General features: G+C 42.9%; 1 protein-coding gene across 4 annotated transcripts in view; it reads left to right on the top strand.

The window, feature by feature from the left end:
* The window catches only part of LOC139541310 (E3 ubiquitin-protein ligase LNX-like), a 112947-nt gene that overhangs the window by 81257 nt on the left and 7680 nt on the right, over nucleotides 1-24010 (top strand). For all 4 annotated transcript variants that reach the window (XM_071345819.1, XM_071345820.1, XM_071345818.1 and 1 more), the window contains 3 exons: nucleotides 15953-16158; nucleotides 16504-16923; nucleotides 19210-19344. In XM_071345819.1, the coding sequence (XP_071201920.1) occupies nucleotides 15953-16158; nucleotides 16504-16923; nucleotides 19210-19344 (761 nt within the window). The remainder of the gene's footprint in view (nucleotides 1-15952; nucleotides 16159-16503; nucleotides 16924-19209; nucleotides 19345-24010) is intronic.

The following is a 24010-nucleotide window of genomic DNA, read 5'->3' as shown; positions in this document are numbered from 1 at the left end:
TGTGTAGTTCAGTATGATGTCAGTGGGGGTTGCGTTTAGTTCAGTATGAAGTCAGTGGGGTTGTGTTTAGTTCAGTTTGATGTCAGTGGGGGTTGTGTTTAGTTCAGTGTGACGTCAGTGGGGTTGTGTTTAGTTCAGTGTGACGTCAGTGGGGGTTATGTTTTGTTCAGTATGATGTCAGTGGGGGTTGTGTTTAGATCAGTTTGATGTCAGTGGGGGTTATGTGTAGTTCAGTATAATGTCAGGGGGGGGGTTGTGTGTAATTCAGTATGATGTCAGTGAGGGTTGTGTTTAGTTCAGTATGAAGTGTGGGGGTTGTGTTTTGTTCAGTATGATGTCAGTGGGGGTTGTGTTTAGATCAGTTTGATGTCAGTGGGGGTTATGTGTAGTTCAGTATGATGTCAGTGGGGTTGTGTAATGTTCATTATGACGTCACTGGGGTTGTGTTCAGTTCAGTATGACATCAGCGGGAATTGGGTTTAGTTCAGTATGATGTCAGTGGGGGTTGTGTTTTGTTCAATATGACATCAGTGGGGGTTTTGTTTAGTTCAGTATAATGTCAGTGGGGGTTGTGTTCAGTTCAGTATGACATTGTGGGGGTTGTTCACAGTTCAGTATGACGTCAGTGGGGGTTGTGTTAAGTTCAGAATGATGTCAGTGGTGGTTGTGTTTAGTTTTGATTGAAGTCAGTGGGGTTGTGTTTAGTTCAGTGTGACGTCATTTGTGGTTGTGCTTTGTTCAGTATGACGTCAGTGGGGGTTGTGTTTAGTTCAGTATGAAGTCATTTGTGGTTGTGCTTTGTTCAGTATGACGTCAGTGGGGGTTGTGTTTAGTTCAGTTTGACGTCAGTGGGGGTTGTGATTAGTTCAGTATGATGTCAGTGGGGGTTGTGTTTAGTTCAGTATGATGTCAGTGGGGTTGTGTTTAGTTCAGTATGATGTCAGTGGGGGTTGTGTTGAGTTGAGTAGGAAGTCAGTGGGGTTGTGATTAGTTCAGTAAGACGTCAGTGGGGTTGTGTTTCTTTCAGTATGACGTCTGTGGGGGTTGTGCTTAGTCAAGTATGATGTCAGTGGGGTTGTGTTCAGTTCAATCTGACGCCAGTGGAGGTTGTGTTTAGCTCTGTATGAAGTCAGTGGGGGTTGTGTTTAGTTCAGTATGACATCAGTGGGGGTTGTGTTAGGTCAGTATGAAGTCAGTGGGGGTTGTGTTTAGTTCAGTATGGCATCAGTGGGGGTTGTGTTTAGTTCAGTTTGATGTATGTGGGGGTTGTGTTTAGTTCAGTATGACGTCAGTGGGGTTGTGTTTAGTTCAGTATGACATCAGTGGGGGTTGTGTTTAGTTCAGTATGACGTCAGTGGGGGATGTGCTTTGTCAAGTATGAAATCAGTGGGGTTGTTTTCAGTTCAGTCTGACGCCATTAGGGGTTGTGGTTAGTTCAGTATGACGTCAGTGGGGGATGTGCTTAGTCAAGTATGAAATCAGTGGGGTTGTGTTCAGTTCAGTCTGACGCCAGTGGGGGTTGTGGTTAGTTCAGTATGACATCAGCGGGAATTGGGTTTAGTTCAGTATGATGTCAGTGGGGGTTGTGTTTTGTTCAATATGACATCAGTGGGGGTTTTGTTTAGTTCAGTATAATGTCAGTGGGGGTTGTGTTCAGTTCAGTATGACATTGTGGGGGTTGTTCACAGTTCAGTATGACGTCAGTGGGGGTTGTGTTAAGTTCAGAATGATGTCAGTGGTGGTTGTGTTTAGTTTTGATTGAAGTCAGTGGGGTTGTGTTTAGTTCAGTGTGACGTCAGTGGGGTTGTGTTTAGTTCAGTATGAAGTCAGGGGGGGGTTGTGTTTTGTTCAATATGACATCAGTGGGGGTTTTGTTTAGTTCAGTATAATGTCAGTGGGGGTTGTGTTCAGTTCAGTATGACATTGTGGGGGTTGTTCACAGTTCAGTATGACGTCAGTGGGGGTTGTGTTTAGTTTTGATTGAAGTCAGTGGGGTTGTGTTTAGTTCAGTGTGACGTCAGTGGGGTTGTGTTTAGTTCAGTATGAAGTCAGGGGGGGGTTGTGTGTAGTTCAGTATGATGTCAGTGGGGGTTGTGTTTAGTTCAGTATGAAGTCAGTGGGGTTGTGTTTAGTTCAGTTTGATGTCAGTGGGGGTTGTGTTTAGTTCAGTGTGACGTCAGTGGGGGTTGTGCTTAGTTAAGTATGAAGTCAGTGGGGTTGTGTTCAGTTCAGTATGACGCCAGTGGGGGTTGTGTTGAGTTTAGTATAATGTCAGCAGGTGTTGTGTTTAGTTCAGTTTGAGGTATGTGGTGGTTTTGTTACGTTCGGTATGAAGTCAGTGAGGGTTGTGTTTAGTTCAGTATGATGTCAGTGGGGGTTGTGTTTAGTTCAGTATGATGTCAGTGGGGGTTGTGTTGAGTTGAGATGGAAGTCAGTGGGGTTGTGTTTAGTTCAGTAAGACGTCAGTGGTGTTGTGTTTAGTTCAGTATGAAGTCAGTGGGGTTGTGTTTAGTTCAGTATGATGTCAGTGGGGGTTGTGTTTAGTTCAGTTTGATGTATGTGGGGGTTGTGTTTAGTTCAGTATGACGTCAGTGGGGTTGTGTTTAGTTCAGTATGACATCAGTGGGGGTTGTGTTTAGTTCAGTATGACGTCAGTGGGGGATGTGCTTTGTCAAGTATGAAATCAGTGGGGTTGTGTTCAGTTCAGTCTGACGCCATTGGGGGTTGTGGTTAGTTCAGTATGACGTCAGTGGGGGATGTGCTTAGTCAAGTATGAAATCAGTGGGGTTGTGTTCAGTTCAGTCTGACGCCAGTGGGGGTTGTGGTTAGTTCAGTATGACGTCAGTGGGGTTGTGTTTAGTTCAGTGTGATGTCAGTGGGGGTTGTGTTTAGTTCAGTATGAAGTGTGGGGGTTGTGTTTAGATCAGTTTGATGTCAGTGGGGGTAATGTAGTTCAGTATGATGTCAGTGGGGGTTGTGTTTAGTTCAGTGTGACGTCAGTGGGGTTGTGTTTAGTTCAGTGTGACGTCAGTGGGGGTTATGTTTTGTTCAGTATGATGTCAGTGGGGGTTGTGTTTAGATCAGTTTGATGTCAGTGGGGGTTATGTGTAGTTCAGTATAATGTCAGGGGGGGGGTTGTGTGTAATTCAGTATGATGTCAGTGAGGGTTGTGTTTAGTTCAGTATGAAGTGTGGGGGTTGTGTTTTGTTCAGTATGATGTCAGTGGGGGTTGTGTTTAGATCAGTTTGATGTCAGTGGGGGTTATGTGTAGTTCAGTATGATGTCAGTGGGGTTGTGTAATGTTCATTATGACGTCACTGGGGTTGTGTTCAGTTCAGTATGACATCAGCGGGAATTGGGTTTAGTTCAGTATGATGTCAGTGGGGGTTGTGTTTTGTTCAATATGACATCAGTGGGGGTTTTGTTTAGTTCAGTATAATGTCAGTGGGGGTTGTGTTCAGTTCAGTATGACATTGTGGGGGTTGTTCACAGTTCAGTATGACGTCAGTGGGGGTTGTGTTAAGTTCAGAATGATGTCAGTGGTGGTTGTGTTTAGTTTTGATTGAAGTCAGTGGGGTTGTGTTTAGTTCAGTGTGACGTCAGTGGGGTTGTGTTTAGTTCAGTATGAAGTCAGGGGGGGGTTGTGTTTTGTTCAATATGACATCAGTGGGGGTTTTGTTTAGTTCAGTATAATGTCAGTGGGGGTTGTGTTCAGTTCAGTATGACATTGTGGGGGTTGTTCACAGTTCAGTATGACGTCAGTGGGGGTTGTGTTAAGTTCAGAATGATGTCAGTGGGGGTTGTGTTTAGTTTTGATTGAAGTCAGTGGGGTTGTGTTTAGTTCAGTGTGACGTCAGTGGGGTTGTGTTTAGTTCAGTATGAAGTCAGGGGGGGGGGTTGTGTGTAGTTCAGTATGATGTCAGTGGGGGTTGCGTTTAGTTCAGTATGAAGTCAGTGGGGTTGTGTTTAGTTCAGTTTGATGTCAGTGGGGGTTGTGTTTAGTTCAGTGTGACGTCAGTGGGGGTTGTGCTTAGTTAAGTATGAAGTCAGTGGGGTTGTGTTCAGTTCAGTATGACGCTAGTGGAGGTTGTGTTTAGTTCAATATGACGTCAGTGGGGGTTGTGTTGAGTTTAGTATAATGTCAGCAGGTGTTGTGTTTAGTTTAGTTTGAGGTATGTGGTGGTTTTGTTACGTTCGGTATGAAGTCAGTGAGGGTTGTGTTTAGTTCAGTATGATGTCAGTGGGGGTTGTGTTTAGTTCAGTATGATGTCAGTGGGGGTTGTGTTGAGTTGAGATGGAAGTCAGTGGGGTTGTGTTTAGTTCAGTAAGACGTCAGTGGTGTTGTGTTTAGTTCAGTATGAAGTCAGTGGGGTTGTGTTTAGTTCAGTATGATGTCAGTGGGGTTGTGTTTAGTTCAGTATGATGTCAGTGGGGGTTGTGTTGAGTTGAGTATGAAGTCAGTGGGGTTGTGTTTAGTTCAGTATGAAATCAGTTGGGGTTGTGTTTCTTTCAGTATGACGTCATTGGGGGTTGTGTTTAGTTCAGTTTTATGTTTGTGGGGGTTATGTTTAGTTCAGTATGACGTCAGTGGGGGTTGTGTTTAGTTCAGTATGACGCCAGTATGGGGTTGTGGTTAGTTCAGTATGACGTCATTGGGGGTTGTGTTTAGTTCAGTATTAAGTCAGTGGGGTTGTGTTTAGTTCAGTATGACGCCAGTGGGGGTTGTGTTTAGTTCAGTATTAAGTCAGTGGGGTTGTGTTTAGTTCAGTATTAAGTCAGTGGGGTTGTGTTTAGTTCAGTATGAAGTCAGTGGGGGTTGTGGTTAGTTCAGTATTAAGTCAGTGGGGTTGTGTTTAGTTCAGTATGAAGTCAGTGGGGGTTGTGGTTAGTTCAGTATGAGATCAGTGAGGGGTTGTGTTTAGTTCAGTATGATGTCAGTGGGGGGTGTGTTTAGTTCAGTATGAAATCAGTGGGGGTTGTGTTTAGTTCAGTATGATGTCAGTGGGGAATGTGTTTAGTTCATTATGAAGTCAGTATGAGATTGTGTTAGGTTCAGTATAAAGTCAGTGGGGGTTGTGTTTAGTTTAGTATGATGTCAGTGGGGGCTGTGTTAGGATCAGTTTGACGTCAGTGGGGGTTGTGTTTTGTTCAGTATGATGTCCAGTCTGGGATTGTGTTTAGTTCAGTAAGACTTCAGTGGGGTTGTGTTTAGTTCAGTATGACGTCAGTGGGGGTTGTGTTCAGTTCAGTATGACATCAGTGGGGGTTGTGTTTAGTTCAGTATGAAGTCAGTGAGGGTTGTGTTTAGTTCAGTATGAAGTCAGTATGGGATTGTGTTAGGTTTAGTATGATTTCAGTGGGGGTTGTGTTTACTTCAGTATGACGTCAGCAGGTGTTGTGTTTAGTTCACTATGATGTCAGTGGGGGTTGTGTTTAGTTCAGTATGATTTCAGTGGGGGTTGTGTTTAGTTCAGTATGATTTCAGTGGGGGTTGTGTTTACTTCAGTATGACGTCAGCAGGGGTTGTGTTTAGTTCAGTATGACATCAGTGGGGGTTGTGTTTACTTCAGTATGACGTCAGCAGGGGTTGTGTTTAGTTCAGTATGACATCAGTGGGGGTTGTGTTTAGTTCAGTATGACATCAGTGGGGGTTGTGTTTAGTTCAGTATGAAGTCAGTGAGGGTTGTGTTTAGTTCAGTATGAAGTCAGTATGGGATTGTGTTTAGTTCAGTATGAAGTCAGTGGGGGTTGTGTTTAGTTCAGTATGGTGTCAGTGGGGGTTGTGTTTAGTTCCGTTTGATGTATGGGGGGGTTGTGTTTAATTCAGTATGACGTCAGTGAGGGTTGTATTTAGTTCAGTATGACGTCAGTGGGGGTTGTGTTCAGTTCAGTTTGACGCCAGTGGGGGTTGTGGTTAGTTCGGTATGATGTCAGTGGGGGTTGTGTTTAGTTCAGTATTACGTCAGTGGTGTTGTGTTTAGTTCAGTATGAAATCAGTGGGGGTTGTGTTTAGTTCAGTATTACGTCAGTGGGGTTGTGTTTAGTTCAGTATGAAGTCAGTATGGGGTTGTGTTAGGTTCAGTATAAAGTCAGTGGGGGTTGTGTTTAGTTTAGTATGATGTCAGTGGGGGCTGTGTTAGGATCAGTTTGACGTCAGTGGGGGTTGTGTTTTGTTCAGTATGATGTCCAGTGAGGGGTTGTGTTTAGTTCAGTATGAAGTCAGTGAGGGTTGTGTTTAGTTCTGTATGGAGTCAGTGGGGTTTGTGTTTAGTCCAGTAAGACGTCAGTGGGGTTGTGTTTAGTTCAGTATGAAGTCATTTGTGGTTGTGCTTTGTTCAGTATGACGTCAGTGGGGGTTGTGTTTAGTTCAGTTTGACGTCAGTGGGGGTTGTGATTAGTTCAGTATGATGTCAGTGGGGGTTGTGTTTAGTTCAGTATGATGTCAGTGGGGTTGTGTTTAGTTCAGTATGATGTCAGTGGGGGTTGTGTTTAGTTCAGTAAGACGTCAGTGGGGTTGTGTTTCTTTCAGTATGACGTCTGTGGGGGTTGTGCTTAGTCAAGTATGATGTCAGTGGGGTTGTGTTCAGTTCAATCTGACGCCAGTGGGGGTTGTGTTTAGCTCTGTATGAAGTCAGTAGGGGTTGTGTTTAGTTCAGTATGACATCAGTGGGGGTTGTGTTAGGTCAGTATGAAGTCAGTGGGGGTTGTGTTTAGTTCAGTATGGTGTCAGTGGGGGTTGTGTTTAGTTCAGTTTGATGTATGTGGGGGTTGTGTTTAGTTCAGTATGACGTCAGTGGGGTTGTGTTTAGTTCAGTATGACATCAGTGGGGGTTGTGTTTAGTTCAGTATGCCGTCAGTGGGGGATGTGCTTTGTCAAGTATGAAATCAGTGGGGTTGTGTTCAGTTCAGTCTGACGCCATTGGGGGTTGTGGTTAGTTCAGTATGACGTCAGTGGGGGATGTGCTTAGTCAAGTATGAAATCAGTGGGGTTGTGTTCAGTTCAGTCTGACGCCAGTGGGGGTTGTGGTTAGTTCAGTATGACGTCAGTGGGGTTGTGTTTAGTTCAGTGTGACGTCAGTGGGGGTTGTGTTTAGTTCAGTATGAAGTCAGGGGGGGGTTGTGTGTAGTTCAGTATGATGTCAGTGAGGGTTGTGTTTAGTTCAGTATGAAGTGTGGGGGTTGTGTTTTGTTCAGTATGATGTCAGTGGGGGTTGTGTTTAGATCAGTTTGATGTCAGTGGGGGTAATGTAGTTCAGTATGATGTCAGTGGGGTTGTGTATTGTTCATTATGACGTCACTGGGGGTTGTGTTCAGTTCAGTATGACATCAGCGGGAATTGGGTTTAGTTCAGTATGATGTCAGTGGGGGTTGTGTTTTGTTCAATATGACATCAGTGGGGGTTTTGTTTAGTTCAGTATAATGTCAGTGGGGGTTGTGTTCAGTTCAGTATGACATTGTGGGGGTTGTTCACAGTTCAGTATGACGTCAGTGGGGGTTGTGTTAAGTTCAGAATGATGTCAGTGGTGGTTGTGTTTAGTTTTGATTGAAGTCAGTGGGGTTGTGTTTAGTTCAGTGTGACGTCAGTGGGGTTGTGTTTAGTTCAGTATGAAGTCAAGGGGGGGTTGTGTTTTGTTCAATATGACATCAGTGGGGGTTTTGTTTAGTTCAGTATAATGTCAGTGGGGGTTGTGTTCAGTTCAGTATGACATTGTGGGGGTTGTTCACAGTTCAGTATGACGTCAGTGGGGGTTGTGTTAAGTTCAGAATGATGTCAGTGGGGGTTGTGTTTAGTTTTGATTGAAGTCAGTGGGGTTGTGTTTAGTTCAGTGTGACGTCAGTGGTGTTGTGTTTAGTTCAGTATGAAGTCAGGGGGGGGGTTGTGTGTAGTTCAGTATGATGTCAGTGGGGGTTGCGTTTAGTTCAGTATGAAGTCAGTGGGGTTGTGTTCAGTTCAGTTTGATGTCAGTGGGGGTTGTGTTTAGTTCAGTGTGACGTCAGTGGGGGTTGTGCTTAGTTAAGTATGAAGTCAGTGGGGTTGTGTTCAGTTCAGTATGACGCCAGTGGGGGTTGTGTTGAGTTTAGTATAATGTCAGCAGGTGTTGTGTTTAGTTCAGTTTGATGTATGTGGTGGTTTTGTTACGTTCGGTATGAAGTCAGTGAGGGTTGTGTTTAGTTCAGTATGATGTCAGTGGGGGTTGTGTTTAGTTCAGTATGATGTCAGTGGGGGTTGTGTTGAGTTGAGATGGAAGTCAGTGGGGTTGTGTTTAGTTCAGTAAGACGTCAGTGGTGTTGTGTCTAGTTCAGTATGAAGTCAGTGGGGTTGTGTTTAGTTCAGTATGATGTCAGTGGGGGTTGTGTTTCTTTCAGTATGACGTCTGTGGGGGTTGTGCTTAGTCAAGTATGATGTCAGTGGGGTTGTGTTCAGTTCAATCTGACGTCAGTGGGGGTTGTGTTTAGTTCAGTATGACGTCAGTGGGGTTGTGTTTAGTTCAGTATGATGTCAGTGGGGTTGTGTTCAGTTCAATCTGACGCCAGTGGGGGTTGTGTTTAGCTCTGTATGAAGTCAGTGGGGGTTGTGTTTAGTTCAGTATGACATCAGTGGGGGTTGTGTTAGGTCAATATGAAGTCAGTGGGGGTTGTGTTTAGTTCAGTATGGTGTCAGTGGGGGTTGTGTTTAGTTCAGTTTGATGTATGTGGGGGTTGTGTTTAGTTCAGTATGAAGTCAGTGGGGGTTGTGTTTAGTTCAGTTTGATGTATGGGGGGGTTGTGTTTAATTCAGTATGACGTCAGTGAGGGTTGTATTTAGTTCAGTATGACGTCAGTGGGGGTTGTGTTCAGTTCAGTATGAAGTCAGTGGGGGTTGTGTTTAGTTCAGTATGGTGTCAGTGGGGGTTGTGTTTAGTTCAGTTTGATGTATGGGGGGGTTGTGTTTAATTCAGTATGACGTCAGTGAGGGTTGTGTTTAGTTCAGTATGACATCAGTGGGGGTTGTGTTTAGTTCAGTATGAAGTCAGTGGGGGTTGTGTTCAGTTCAGTATGAAGTCAGTGGGGGTTGTGTTTAGTTCAGTATGGTGTCAGTGGGGGTTGTGTTTAGTTCAGTTTGATGTATGGGGGGGTTGTGTTTAATTCAGTATGACGTCAGTGAGGGTTGTATTTAGTTCAGTATGACGTCAGTGGGGGTTGTGTTCAGTTCAGTTTGACGCCAGTGGGGGTTGTGGTTTGTTCAGTTTGACGCCAGTGGGGGTTGTGGTTAGTTCAGTTTGACGCCAGTGGGGGTTGTGGTTAGTTCGGTATGACATCAGTGGGGTTGTGTTTAGTTCAGTATGACGTCAGTGAGACTTGTGTTTAGTTCAGTATGAAATCAGTGGGGGTTGTGTTTAGTTCAGTATGATGTCAGTGGGGAATGTGTTTAGTTCATTATGAAGTCAGTATGGGATTGTGTTTAGTTCAGTAAGACATCAGTGGGGTTGTGTTTAGTTCAGTATGAAGTCAGTATGGGGTTGTGTTAGGTTCAGTATAAAGTCAGTGGGGGTTGTGTTTAATTTAGTATGATGTCAGTGGGGGCTGTGTTAGGATCAGTTTGACGTCAGTGGGGGTTGTGTTTTGTTCAGTAAGACGTCAGTGGGGTTGTGTTTAGTTTAGTATGACGTCAGTGAGACTTGTGTTTAGTTCAGTATGAAGTCAGTGAGGGTTGTGTTTAGTTCAGTATGAAGTCAGTGGGGTTGTGTTTAGTTCAGTATGAAATCAGTGGGGGTTGTGTTTAGTTCAGTATGAAGTCAGTGGGGATTGTGTTTAGTTCAGTATGAAGTCAGTGGGGGTTGTGTTTAGTTCAGTATGAAGTCAGTGAGGGTTGTGTTTAGTTCAGTATGAAATCATTGGGCTTGTGTTTAGTTCAGTATGAAGTCAGTGGGGGTTGTGTTTAGTTCAGTATGACGTCAGTGGCGGTTGTGTTTAGTTCAGTATGACGTCAGTGGGGGTTGGTTTAGTTCAGTATGACGTCAGTGGGGGTTGTGTTTAGTTCAGTATGAAGTCAGTGGGGTTGTGTTTAGTTCAGTATGACGTCAGTGGGGGTTGTGTTTAGTTCAGTATGACGTCAGTGGGGGTTGTGTTTAGTTCAGTATGACGTCAGTGGGGGTTGTATTCAGTTCCGTATGATATCAGTGCTCTTTATGCTGTGTCTGCAGTTTTTGTGATTCCCTGTAGAGGTTTTAGGTGTGCGTGTGTGTTTGAGCTCAGTACATTTTTCTGTGTGTGTGCATGCCTGTGCTTGCATTGATTTGTGTGTGTCTGTGTTTATGTAAATGTCTGCCTGTGTTTGTTTTTTTGTGCATGTATTTGTGAGCAGTTCCTTTGGCTCTGTGCTGAGGTGACACTGCTGATAGCCCCCAGCGTAACTGCAGCAACATATGTTCCTTTAATAATTCAGCTGCACATTGCATAAGAGTCCACTGGTCCCCCAGAACAAAACAGAACAGAAGAGAGTGATCAGATGGGAGATTGGCAGCCTGTGGGCTAGGTTGGAGGAGAGAGAGGGACCTCCAGGGGACATGGACAGAGAGCTGCTGGTCCCTCCTCTACCTCCTCACCTAGCCAGGATCAACCAGGCCAGATGACAGGGTGATGAAGGAGCCTATGGGGCTAATAGCAGGCCTGTGATGGAATATATGATTTGTAGAGGGATAATGTGTTACTGTGTTTATTGAAGAGGGATACAGAATCTATTTCAGAGGCATACAGAATCTATTTCAGAGGCATACAGAATCTATTTCAGACACATACAGAATCTGTTTCAGACACATACAGAATCTATTTCAGAGGCATACAGAATTTATTTCAGAGGCATACCGAATCTATTTCAGAGGCATACCGAATCTATTTCAGAGGCATACAGAATCTATTTCAGAGGCATACAGAATCTATTTCAGACACATACAGAATCTATTTCAGAGGCATACAGAATCTATTTCAGAGGCATACAGAATCTATTTCAGAGGCATACAGAATCTATTTCAGACACATACAGAATCTATTTCAGAGGCATACAGAAATGATTTCAGAGGCATACATAAATGATTTCATAGGCATACAGAAATGATTTCAGAGGCAAACAGAAACTATTTCAGAGGCATACAAGATCTATTTCAGAGGCATACAGAAATGATTTCAGAGGCATACAGAAATTATTTCAGAGGCAAACAGAAACTATTTCAGAGGCATACAAGATCTATTTCAGAGGGATGCAGTATACAGGACGACCATGGAGAATGAGAAGGATGGAAGGAGTCGTGAAGATTAGGATGAGTAGTGAAGGATGAGCTGTACTGTTTATGATGGTGATGATGAGGGCCATGGGACTGGGAGAGAGAGTGAGTGAGAGAGTGAGTGAGAGAGTAAGTGAGAGAGTGAGTGAGAGAGTGAGAGAGTGAGAGAGTGAGAGAGTGAGTGAGTGAGTGAGTGAGAGAGTGAGTGAGAGAGTGAGAGAGTGAGAGTGTGAGCGAGAGTGAGCGAGAGTATGAGAGAGAGAGTGAGAGAGAGTGAGCGAGAGAGAGTGAGCGAGAGAGAGTGAGCGAGAGTGTGAGAGAGAGAGAAGGATAGTAGGAGAAGAGGAGGGGAGATACTGTATAGTACAGTGTGGGATACAGAGGAAGACAGATGGGAGATGGGAGATGAGAGAGAGAGAGAGAGAGAGAGAGAGAGAGAGAGAGAGAGAGAGAGAGAGAGAGAGAGAGAGAGAGAGAGAGAGAGAGAGAGAGAGAGAGAGAGAGAGAGAGAGAGAGAGAGAGAGAGAGAGTTATATAACAACCACAGGTCTGTGTGTTAACGTGATCTTCTCCCTGGAAGCAATGAAGAGAAGATATTGACTTTGGAAGGGAGAAACTGCAGCGCGATTAGAACTAGGGACTGGGGCTATGGAACAAGAGAGATAGGGGGAGAGAGTGAGCCAGAGAGAAAGAAAGGGAGAATGAACAGGGAGGGAGAGGTTGAGAGATACAGTGCCTTCAGAAAGTATTCACACCCCTTGACTTATTCCACATTTTGTTGTGTTACAACCTGAATTCAAAATGTATTGAGTATTTGTTTTTATCTCAGCTATCTACCCCCCATAATGACAATGTGAAAACATGTTTTTAGAAATGTTTGTCAATGTATTGAAAATGAAATACAGAAATATCTAACTTACAAAAGTATTCGCACCCCTGAGTCAATAGTTTGTGGGAGCACCTTTGGCAGCAATTTAAGCTGTGAGTTTTTCTGGGTATGTCTCTAAGAGCTTTTCACACCTGGATTGTGCAACATTTGCCCATTATTATTTTCAAAATTCTTCAAGCTCTGTCACCTTGGTTGTTTCTCATAGCTAGACAACCAGTTTCAGGTCTTGCCATAGATTTTCAAGTAGATTTAAGTCAAAACTGTAACTCGGCCACTCAAGAACATTTACTGTCTTCTTGGTAAGCAACTCCAATGTAGATTCGGTCGTCTGTTTAAGGTTATTCTCCTGCTGTAAGGTGAATTAATCTCCCAGTGTCTGGTGGAAAGCAGACTGAACCAAGTTTTTCTCTAGGATTTCTCCTGTGCTTAGCTCCATTCCGCTTCTTTTTTATCCTGAAAAACTCCCCAGTCCTTAACAAGTATACCCATAACACGATGCAGCCACCACTATGCTTGAAAATATGGAGAGTGGTACTGTATTGGATTTGCCCCAAACACACACTTTATATTCAGGACAAAAACTTTTCCAATTTTTTTGCAATATTACTTTAGTGCCTTGTTGCAAACAGGATGCATGTTTAAGAATATTTGTATTCTATACAGGCTTCCTTCTTTTCACTCTGTCAATTGGGTTAGTATTGTATTGTGGAGTAACTACAATGTTGTTGATCCACCCACAATTTTCTCCTATCACAGCCATTAAACTCTGTAACTGTTTTAAAATCACCTTTGGTCTTATGGTGAAATCCCTGAGTGGTTTCCTTCCTCTACAGCAACTGAGTTATGAAGGACACCTTTATCTTTGTAGTGACTGGGTGTATTGATACACATTCCAAATTGTAATTAATAACTTCACCATGCTCAAAGGGATATTCAATGCCTGCTTTTTTTTACCCACCTACCAATAGGTGCCCTTCTTTTAAAGGCATTGGAAAACCTCCTTGGTCTTTGTGGTTGAATCTGTGTTTGAAATTACCTGCTGGACTAAGGGACCTCACAGATAATTTTATGTGTAGAGTACAGAGATGAGGCAGTCATTCAAAAATCATGTTAAACACTACTATTGCACACAGTGTGAGTCCATGCAATGTATTATATGACTTGTTAAACATTTGTTTTCTCCTATTTAGGCATGCCATAACAAAGGGGTTGAATACTTATTGACTTGTAAATTGAAAAACATAATTCCACTTTGACATTATGGGGTATTGTGTGTAAGCCAGTGACATTTCTGAAGGCACTGTAGAACATCTGATAGATGTAGAGCACAAGGCAGTTCACAGAATTGTCAATTTAAAGACATTTTGCCCATTTATACATTACTAATGTAGCTAACATTAGATGTAGCTAACCTTGCCTCGATTCGGCAGTCTTATCCAGATCATCATAACATTTGTAGTTCTTTATGACAGCCACATTATAAGCTAATTAAAGTTTCATTTTGTGGGGGTAAATACAGGCAAATATAATGATAAAAGTAATCTTGTCCTTGAGAGATTATTCCATGGAGGGAAGTTTTCTGTGTCTGCGAGTTTTCGCTTCTCCGCTGTACTTGATTGATTAAGGTCACCTGGTTGTCTAGGTCTTAATTTAAAGGAAAAAACTAAAACCAGAAGACATTAGGCCCTCCATGGAATGTGTTTGACACCCCTGTTCTAATGCCGCTTAAAGGGAAAGTAAGTGAAAGTAATCAGATTACGTTACTGAGTTTGTGCGATGATTAAAAATAGCACAAAGAAGAAGATATAAGGATCATTTACACTGAACAAAAATATGAACGCAACATGTAAAGTGTTGGTCCCATGTTTCATGTGCTGAAATAAAAATCCCATAAATGTTCCATACACTGTCAGATTTTGTGCACAAATTTGTTTACGTCCCTCTTAGTGAGCATTTCTCCTTTGGCAAGAAAATCCATCCACCTGACAGGTGTGGTATATCAAGAAGCTCATTAAACAGCATGATCATTACACAGGTGCACCTGTGAGTTGAGGTGCAAAGAGAAAGCCATATCTCAGACTGGCCAATAAAAAGAAAAGATTAAGATGGGCAAAAGAACACAGACACTGGACAGAGAAGCTCTGCCTAGAAGGCCAGCATCCCGGAGTCGCCTCCTCAACTGTTGACGTTGAGACTGGTGTTTTGCAGGTAATATTTAATGAAGCTGCCAGTTGAGGACTTTTGAGGCGTCTGTTTCTCAAACTAGACACTCCAATGTACTTGTCCTCTTGTTCAGTTGTGCACCAAGGCCTCCCACTCCTCTTTCTATTCTGGTTAGAGACAGTTTGCACTGTTCTGTGAAGGGAGTAGTACACAGCGTTGTACGAGATCTTCAGTTTCTTGGCTATTTCTCGCATGGAATAGCCTTCATTTCTCAGAACAAGAATAGACTGACGAGTTTCAGAAGAAAGTTATTTGTTTCTGGTCATTTTGCTGATGCTCCAGATACATAACTAGTCTAAAGAAGACCAGTTTTATTGCTTCTTTAAACAGAACAACAGTTTTCAGCTGTGCTAACATAATTGTGAAAGGGTTTTCTAATGATCAATTAGCCTTTTAAAATGATAAACTTGGATTAGCTAACACAACGTGCCATTGGAACACAGGAGTGATGGTTGCTGATAATGGGTCTCTGTACGCCTATGTAGATATTCCTTTAAAAATCAGCCGTTTCCAGCTACAATAGTCATTTACAACATTAACAATGTCTACACTGTATTTCTGATCAATTTTATGTTATTTTAATGGACAAAAAAATTAGCTTTTCTTTCAAAAACAAGGACATTTCTAGGTGACCGCAATTTTTTGAACGGCAGTGTGTACAGTATGAGGCTGTGGTTGTGTATTTGTGGGAACTTTATATCTCAGTTCTCTGTCAGTACAGTCAGTGTGTATCTGTATAAACGTGTGTGTGATTTTATCTCCACCCAAGCAATAACCTTGTGGAAAAGTCAATGTGAGGGTTTTCCCAAGCATACTTGGTACATATAGATATATGTGACTAATGATACAAACATGTGGAAGGATGATCAGCCAAGTGGATTTTCCCCTTAGGCTTGTACAAGCTTGTTTTGCTAACCTGGGGGAGTAGAGCCAGCTGCTTCAACGCTAAACCTCTCTACGCGGCCTCTCTGGCTTCCTCCCTCTGTCTATTTCTAGCTCTCTCTCTCTGTTTCTTTTGCTTTCTCCTTGGCCTTGCATTCTGCCTCTGTGAGAGTTCCTTTTCATCATAGAAATCAGAGAAACACACTACTTCTCTCCCTCCCTCATTATCTCTCTCTCTCTCTCTCTCTCTCTCTCTCTCTCTATATTTATTTTTATTTTTATCAAATCTATGAAATAACACACATGGAATCATGTAGTAACCAAAAAAGGGTTAAACAAATCAAAATATATTTTACATTTGAGATTTAATGGCAGCTTTGTCTAGTACTGTATAAATAAATAAATCAATATTTATACAGTGCGGAGGCAATAATAAATATATATATTATATATATTTATTTATTTATTTATTTATACAGTACTAGACAAAGCTGCCATTAAGGCAAAGGGTGGCTACTTCAAAGAATCTCAAATGTAAAATATATTTCGATTTGTTTAACCCCTTTTTGGTTACTACATGATTCCATATGTGTTATTTCATAGATTTGATAAAAATAAAAATAAAGAAAAACCCTGGAATGAGTGGGTGTGTCCAAACTTTTGACTGGTACTGTATATTTCCCTCCTTCACTCTCAGTGCTGGCTCTACCCCAGCTCCATCACCTGATCCCTGATGGTGAGGTCACCAGTATTAAGATCAACCATGAGCCCTCGGAGCCCCTGGCCATCAGCATCGTGGGGGGCAACGAGACCCCCCTGGTGCGTATCCTCATCCAGGACATCTACAGGGAGGGGGTAATCGCCCGGGACGGACGCCTGCTGCCCGGAGACATAATACTCAAGGTCAGTTTTTGTTCAAAGTAAGGTGGAATACTATTCGGCATGTATGTGACAGGGGCGGCAGGTAGCCTAGTGGTGAAGAATGTTGGACCAGTAACTGGCAGGTCACTGGTTCGAATCCACAAGTTGGAAAGGTGGAAAAATGTGCCGTTCTGCCCACTCCCCGGGCACCTCCGCAGCTCTTTGATTCAGAGAGGTTGGGTTAAATGTGGAAGACATATTTCGGTCAAATGCATTCAGTTGTGCAACTGACTAGGTATCCCATTTCCCTGTATGTGTTGTGTGTTTGAATTTCTCATCACAGCATATAATCTGTGACTTAACTCCACATCTCCCTCTCATCTTCAGGTGAATGGCATAGACATCAGCAATGTGCCCCACTGCTACGCCCTGGCCACCCTCAAACAGCCTTGCCAGCTGCTGCGACTCACAGTGCTGAGAGAGCAGCGCCACCGTTACCGCTCACACTCCGGGCACCACGGGCACCCCCACGACGCAGCCGGGGGCTATCCGCCTCATGGCCTCCCCCATAGCCAACCCTTGAGGGACGACAGCATCCACGTGGTCCTCGCTAAGAGCACCCCAGAGGAGCAGCTGGGCATCAAGCTGGTGAGACGACCAGAGGAACATGGAGTCTTTATCTTCCACCTGCTGGAGGGCGGCCTGGCGGCACACGACGGGCAGCTCAGCGTCAACGACCGTGTCCTCGCCATCAATGGACACGACCTGCGCTACGGAGCACCAGAACACGCCGCTTTACTCATCCAGGTCAGTCTGCAGGGGTTAGAGGTTAGGGAGCATTGGTTGGTTGTGGTTTACAATAGTTGGTAATGGTATGTATTTCTTGTCTCTGGGTCCTGTGATATTATGGCTAATAGTGGTGTGTGGTTCTGGTTAATTGCACTCTGTTGGCTGTCCATTGAGGTTAATTGTGGTTAATTGTTGTGTGTCTGTGGTCGACTGGGCACTGCTCTACTGCTTGGCTGAGGCTCTGCTTCTTGGTGGATGCTGGGTAATTGCGGTGGTGTGTTTCTGGTTGACTGTGGGATGTAGCTATAGCTGTGCTCTCTGGGTTTTTGTCTGAGGAGACTGGTTTGCTCTTGGGGTTCTCTGAGGACCCAACATGACACACAGCAGATTGTTGTTCTCAGAGATTAAGAACTGGCTGGAAACCGATTAAATTAGTCAAATTAAGGCGATAATGAGCTGGACTGGGTAATTTAGGAGGCAGCTCTGCGGCACAGAGAGCACAGGCACTCTCAAATGAGCAACACGGGAGGGCGAGCTGTGTGTGTGTACTCACAAATGTGTGTGCATGTGCCTGCGAGTGTATGTGCGAGAGTGTGCATGTTCATCCGAGTGAACGAGGGAGTGAGTCGCTGTGTGAGTGGGTGGACATACAGCCTGAAAAAGAGACAAAAGAGAGTAATAAAGAGCATGAAAAAGAAAGTTAGAGGAAAGGTTGAGAGGTGAAAAATACAGATTGTTAGAAAAATAAGTTTAAAGGTGAGTTTTTGAGTTGAAGTTGGAAAAGTCATAGTGAGAGCGTGAGGGCAGCAGAGAGACTGCAGTATTATGAGAGAGAAGAGAAGAGAAAATGGGGGTGAGTCACACTAAACAGGCTGCTTCCTGAAGCAAGTTAAAGGGTGCAATTGAAATGTGTGTGTGAGTGAGAGTGTTTTGTACACCACACTTGTTTATTATTTGTGTAAACCTCTCAGAGGTAATAAATGTTTTACATATTTTACAGCCTGGCCAAGCTCTGTGTGGGTGATTTTTCCCCCCCTTGAGCTGTCTTAAGGGGTTGGTAGGAGGAGGTATAAAATGTAATAAAAGGAGGTATAAACACAGGTTTACCTCAGGGCATTTCTATGTATGAGCACCAACATGTGAAGTTCATAGGATTATTTCAAATTGGGTGTCAAGTGAAAGCTACGGGAGAAATTAAGGCATTGATGCATAAAATTCCAACTGAAAAAATATGCAAAAGTAAAGGCTTTGATTTCTGAATAGACCGATGGAAACGGGGTCTTAGAAAACATCTATGTAACGTGCGTTGTTTGAAGGAGACCAAGGCGCAGCGTAATTTGTGGTCATCATATTTATTTAAATGAGAACCAGCAACAAAATAACAAAGAGAAACCAAAACGAACGTACCGTTCCGTAGGCTACAAGAGCTGTACAAAAACAAGATCCCACAACATAGGTGGGAAAAAAGGCTACCTAAGTATGATTCCCAATCAGAGACAACGATAGACAGCTGCCTCTGATTGGGAACCACACTCGGCCAAACACAAAGAAATACAAAACATAGAATGCCCACCCCACATTACACCCTGACCTCACCAAATAGAGAAATAAAACGTCTCTCTAAGGTCAGGGCGTGACAATCTACCAGAAATGAATGCAATTCATGATGTAATTCCTTTACCGTAATTCCATTACCGGGTGTAAGTCCACTTCACTTACTGTCGTAAAATAACAAAAAATATTTTCTTTTCAAACTCAAGGTGCCATGTCATACAGTAGCTTACAACACATTATTTCTGCAGACGTGGTCACATAAAAACCTAAGGGAGATTTTACCAAAGTTTGCTTCTGCACAGTTCTTCCACAAAATAAATGTTTGTAAATGTTAGTCTAAATTGTTAAAAAATAGTCCTTGTGCATGTTGTATGGTTTGTTAAACTTTGAAATCAATGCTTTTTGTTTGGCATACATTTTAAAGTGAAAGAAATTAGTCAAAGCGTTCCATTATCATGGAATTGCCGCTCATACTCTACCCTCAATATAGCATCTGGGATGAGAATGATGGGCCTGTTTGAGCTGTTATAGTTTCTGTGTCTGAGTCTAGTTATGTGGCAGTGAAGTATTAAGTGCTTGTTTGGATATCTGGATCAACTTCAGTGAAGCTGTATTCAATGTTTATTTATGGGGCTCAACCATGATATTCTTCTACAAAGTGACTGTTTTTAGTTTGTCACTCTTTTTTAATTGCTATGTGTGTCTGTCTGGTTCTGAGCTTGGTTGTGTTTGTCTGTTTGTCTCCTGTAGGCGAGTGAGGAGCAGGTACACTTCATAGTGTCTCGTCAGATCTGTTTACCCACGCCTGACATTCTGCAGGAGGCTCCATGGGGCATGGACGGCCCCCCTCCATACTCCCCAGTGGACATGGAGCATACGCTACTGGTTAGCTATGCATAAAATGCATGACGCACGCACAAGCATAGGCACACACACAAACAAACACAAAAACACAGACACAGGTTTGTTTGAAGAGCTTTTCTTGAGGTTATACACACACTAAAACCCCAGACTTTGAGCTCTATTCAATCCGTATTGCGAAGTTCAGCATTACAGCATGATTGAAATGTAAAGGCAATGTTCCTGCATTAGCGGAGACAGCATTTACGGGAAACGCTGCATATGTCGGCTCAATCGGAAATTACCTTAACATATATATTGCGCAATCTGTAATGCTTCAGCGATACAGACTGAAAGAGCTCTTTGTATTCCTGCCTCTTCTTATCATGTTAAATATTCCTTTTTATGTGAAAATGATCCTGAGCCGTACTATTCTTCCATCAAAGAGGACCGTGTCATCCCTGACTGTGCCAAAGTGTTCCGCTCCTCTCAGAGAGCCATGTGCGTTTTCCCAGAGCAGCCGCCTCTCTCTCTCTGAGCCTATTATCCATGAAGAAAACATCGTCAGGATGTACACACCTCCACGCTAAAACAGGATTTTCTCCAGCTCATTATTGGAGCTGACGAATTCCGTTGTTCTGATGATGATCAACTTCACAGCTCTCGTCTCGCTTTCTTCTCACTTTCTCTATTTGAGGTGCTAATTCTCTCAGACACATTGTTAAAACTGGAGAATGTGTGACGCCAGAGTGGAGTGGTACTGTATTCTTCAGGTAAAGTCCTTGGCATCAAAGCTAGTTGAGAGAGAATGAGGCTGTAATAGAAAGAACCCTGCAGAGATAGCAGGTAGCAACAATAACAACGTATTATCATTCTGAGATAAGCTAAGCCACCTTCAGCAGGACTATAGATCATATTTAGACTAAATCTAACCAGACCTTTATATTGTGATGTAATATTGGTCTTAAAGCCCCCATGCAGTCTTTGTAATTGTATTTTAAATCATCACTGGATGTCTAATAAATCACTGTCTGTGTTCATTTAATGAAAAAAACATTACGAACACCTGCTCTTTCCATGACATAGACTGACCAGGTGAATCCAGGTAAAAGCTATGATCCCTTATGGATGTCACCTGTTAAATCCACTTCAATCACTGTAGATAAAGGGGAGGAGACAGGTGAAATAATTATTTTTAAGCATTGAGACTATTGAGACATGGATTGTGTATGTGTGCCATTCAGAGAGTAAATGCCTTTGAACGGGGTATGGTAGTAGGCACCAGTTTGAGTGTGTCAAGAACATGCTCAACAGTTCCCTGTGTGTATCAAGAATGGTCCACCACCCAAAGGAAATCCAGCCAACTTGACACAACTGTGGGAAGCATTGGAGTCAACATGGAACGCTTTCAATACCTTGTAGTGTCCATGCCCTGGCGAATTGAGGCTGTTCTGAGGGAAAACAGGGGTGCAACTCAATATTAGGAAGATGTTCCTAATGTTTTGTACACTCAGTATTTATTGTTCTTCTTTGGCCCTTGAAATGCTCAGACTGATAGGATGGTCTAGAGCACACCCCCTTACACAGATGAACAGTCAGTCAATGGTCTATTATAATCAGATCACATTGTGACATCATGATGTGGGACAAAAGTTCCATCCCACCTGAACAGGCTGAAATTCCAGATACATTTTATTTTTGTTCAAACAGAGGTGCATTCAACAAGACTTCTGTTTGTGAACGCTCACGGCGAACTATGTTTGTTTTCAACAGATTCTTTCTGGTAAAACAATGGATAGAACACGTAAAATGTTGATTTTAGCTGCAGCTTCTGCAATAATCGATGACTCTTTAGACTCTAGTACTAATGTCACGTAGTGGCTACTTATTTTAGTGTGTATTGACAAGAAAAAGTGAGCATCCGATTGGAAGACTTAAGGGTTATGTGGAGGAAGTCATCCCTCGATACAACGACTTTGCCTTTCGATCTCATTTTATGATGAGCCAAGAAACCTTGCAGGTAATTTGCATGTGTAGATGATCTCGTTGTTTAGATTAAACTAGCCTAAATAAAGTTGTGTCACAAAAATCCCCAATGATGTAGCTAGCTAACGTTATCTATAAGCACGAATGCATCCCACTCTTAGTTAATTGACCAACCAGACAGCTGTGTGTGTGGGGTGTACAGTCAACCAACCAGACAGCTGTGTGTGTGGGGTGTACAGTCAACCAACCAGACGGCTGTACATTAAGCATATTATTTATACGGCCCCTTATCTATCGACAGTTGCACAAAGGGGAAATAATTAAAATGTTAAAAAATTAAGTACAATGTAGCCTATAATGAATAATACATCATTGTATCATTGCTATTTGCCTCTGTCTTACACACAGAACAAAGGCAGGACAAAACTCTAAGATGACAAAATCCAATTTTGCTGTTTTTCAGATATTGCGTGAGGAACTCATCCCTCTGGTTCCATACAGAGGAGAACTACTGGAGGATTGTGTGTTGGCCTCTCTCTGGCTGTTGGCCAACTGCTCCAAATAGTAGATGGCCAGAACCAGCTGATGCCCACCTACCTCAAGTGGCCAACACCCACCCAGTTTTCAGTTCTGGAGGCAAATAGTTACAGGGTATCAGAGGGTTCCCTGGTGTGATTGGGTGCATAGATGGCACCCACATTACCATCAGGGGGCCCTCAGAACATCGGGATGCCTACACTAACCGAAAAGCAAGCCCAGCTTCCAGCTGCAAGCTGTATGAGACAGCCAACTTCGCTGGGAAACGCTGGTTCTGTGCATGATGCAGGGTGTACAGGACCTAGATGCCCACCCTCTTATCCCCTAAGCCTGGATCTTATTGTCCCACTCAGGGACAATGGTCACCCAGTGGACGACCACAAGCGATTCAATGCAATCCACGGCTCCACCCGAGTCCAGATCGAGAGATCCGTTGGCCTCTTAAAGTGCATTTGGAGGAGGCTCCAACATCTTGACATGCTGCTGCTGTAGAAGATTCCAGATGTCCTCGCCAGTGCCTGTGCCCTCCACAAAATGGCCCTCATCCATGAGGGCATCACAGAGGACTTGGATGAGGACTATGTTGTGGCACAGGCACGTAACATCGAGCCAGTCCCTAATCATGCAGACAACAGAGTGGCTCTACGTAACCAGGCTGCCCAGAAGAGGGACAACAAAATGGGCCGGCTCTAAACAATAAAATAATTGTTGATGCACGATGGAGAAAATTGTTCTGGTGTCCATTTCTTTAAGAAATAGCACTTTTAATGGTTTAGATTAAATAAATAAAAATGTAATAGACTAACTTTATTCCAGAATGAACTTGAATAGAGAACAAAAAAATAACTGACAGAGAAAATGTAATACTTTTTTAATGATATTGTATTCATGAATAACACGAATATACAATTTTGAAACATAACTGATTTGCTAGACTTTAAAACATACTCACTGCTTATTCCAAAACTAATTTGCTTCAATAACAATCACTGCTCATTGAAAAAAACATTTACTTCAATTAAAAATCACTGCTCACTCAAACTGTTTTCACTGCTCATTCAATAAAAACTATTTACTTACATTTTCACAATCATTGCTCAGTGATACGCTGCAAAGCATGAGTAAACTTTTCCAAGAGAGAGTTCCTGTCTTGCTGAATCTGGGTGCTATGTCTGCAGGCTGAGCATTTCCTTAATTTTCGCCTCGACGGTTGCGGTCACACTTTTCTTGGTTGACCTTTTAGGTTCTCATGGGCTGTGTGTGGGTGTCAGTGTGAGGAATGTGAAGGTTGGGTGCTGTATGTGCTCGTGGTTGTGTGTGGGTGGAGTTTTTGGGGTGTTTGTCAGTGTGAGGAGGGTAAGAGTTGGGTGTGCAGTTTTTGTGGATGTAAGTTGGAATTTTGTGGTCTGCAGGTGTATGTAGGTGGAGGTGTTGGGATGTGTGTCAGTGAACAAAGAAACAAGACCTCCTCCTTGGCCGGTTTTCGTATGACTGTTGAGGATAGCCTTATACCTGAGTAAAAACACACGCAAGATGCAAGACCTCTTAGATGCAAGACATCTTAGATGCAAAAGCATAGTACAAACTGATCTAGCTAGCGCCTAGCGGCTAAAAAAGGCAAATTATGCTCTCTTAATCTCAAGATTATATATGCATTCCTAATTACATCAAAACATCATTACACATGTTGGTCTGTATTAAACTGATACATAAATATTCAGTTGAACAATCGAAAATAGATTGCAATACATACAGGTGTCTAAGGCTCTATTTACTGTTGCATGTCTGCCACTGCACCACATATCCATTGCTCTGTTTTTTGGCCACCATACACCATGCCTCCTTCTCCTTGATAACAGGGCTCTCAAACTTCTCCTCTATTAGTGACAGCACTGCTGAGTGAGTCCACTGAAATCCACCTGATTTATACATAGCTGCTTTAAAACTTAACACTCCACTTGAGCCTCCCCGTACTGAATAGAAATCTATAAACTGTATGTTACAGCTAGCCAACACTAATAATAATTGTGGGATGTGTTCCTGTTATTCAGTGGTCTGTTTAATACAGAGAGACTGGTCTGAGAGCTACAGTACGTGCATGGACAGGTTCAAACCTGAGAAGAACCATGCCTCCCCTAACCACTGATACAGGATCAGATTTATTTAACCTCTTAATTGTTAACTTTAG

Source organism: Salvelinus alpinus, chromosome 16 (genome assembly GCF_045679555.1).
Source record: "Salvelinus alpinus chromosome 16, SLU_Salpinus.1, whole genome shotgun sequence".
Lineage (NCBI taxonomy): Eukaryota > Metazoa > Chordata > Actinopteri > Salmoniformes > Salmonidae > Salvelinus > Salvelinus alpinus.
Note: the sequence above shows the minus strand (reverse complement) of the source record. Positions and strands in the feature narration are given on the sequence as shown.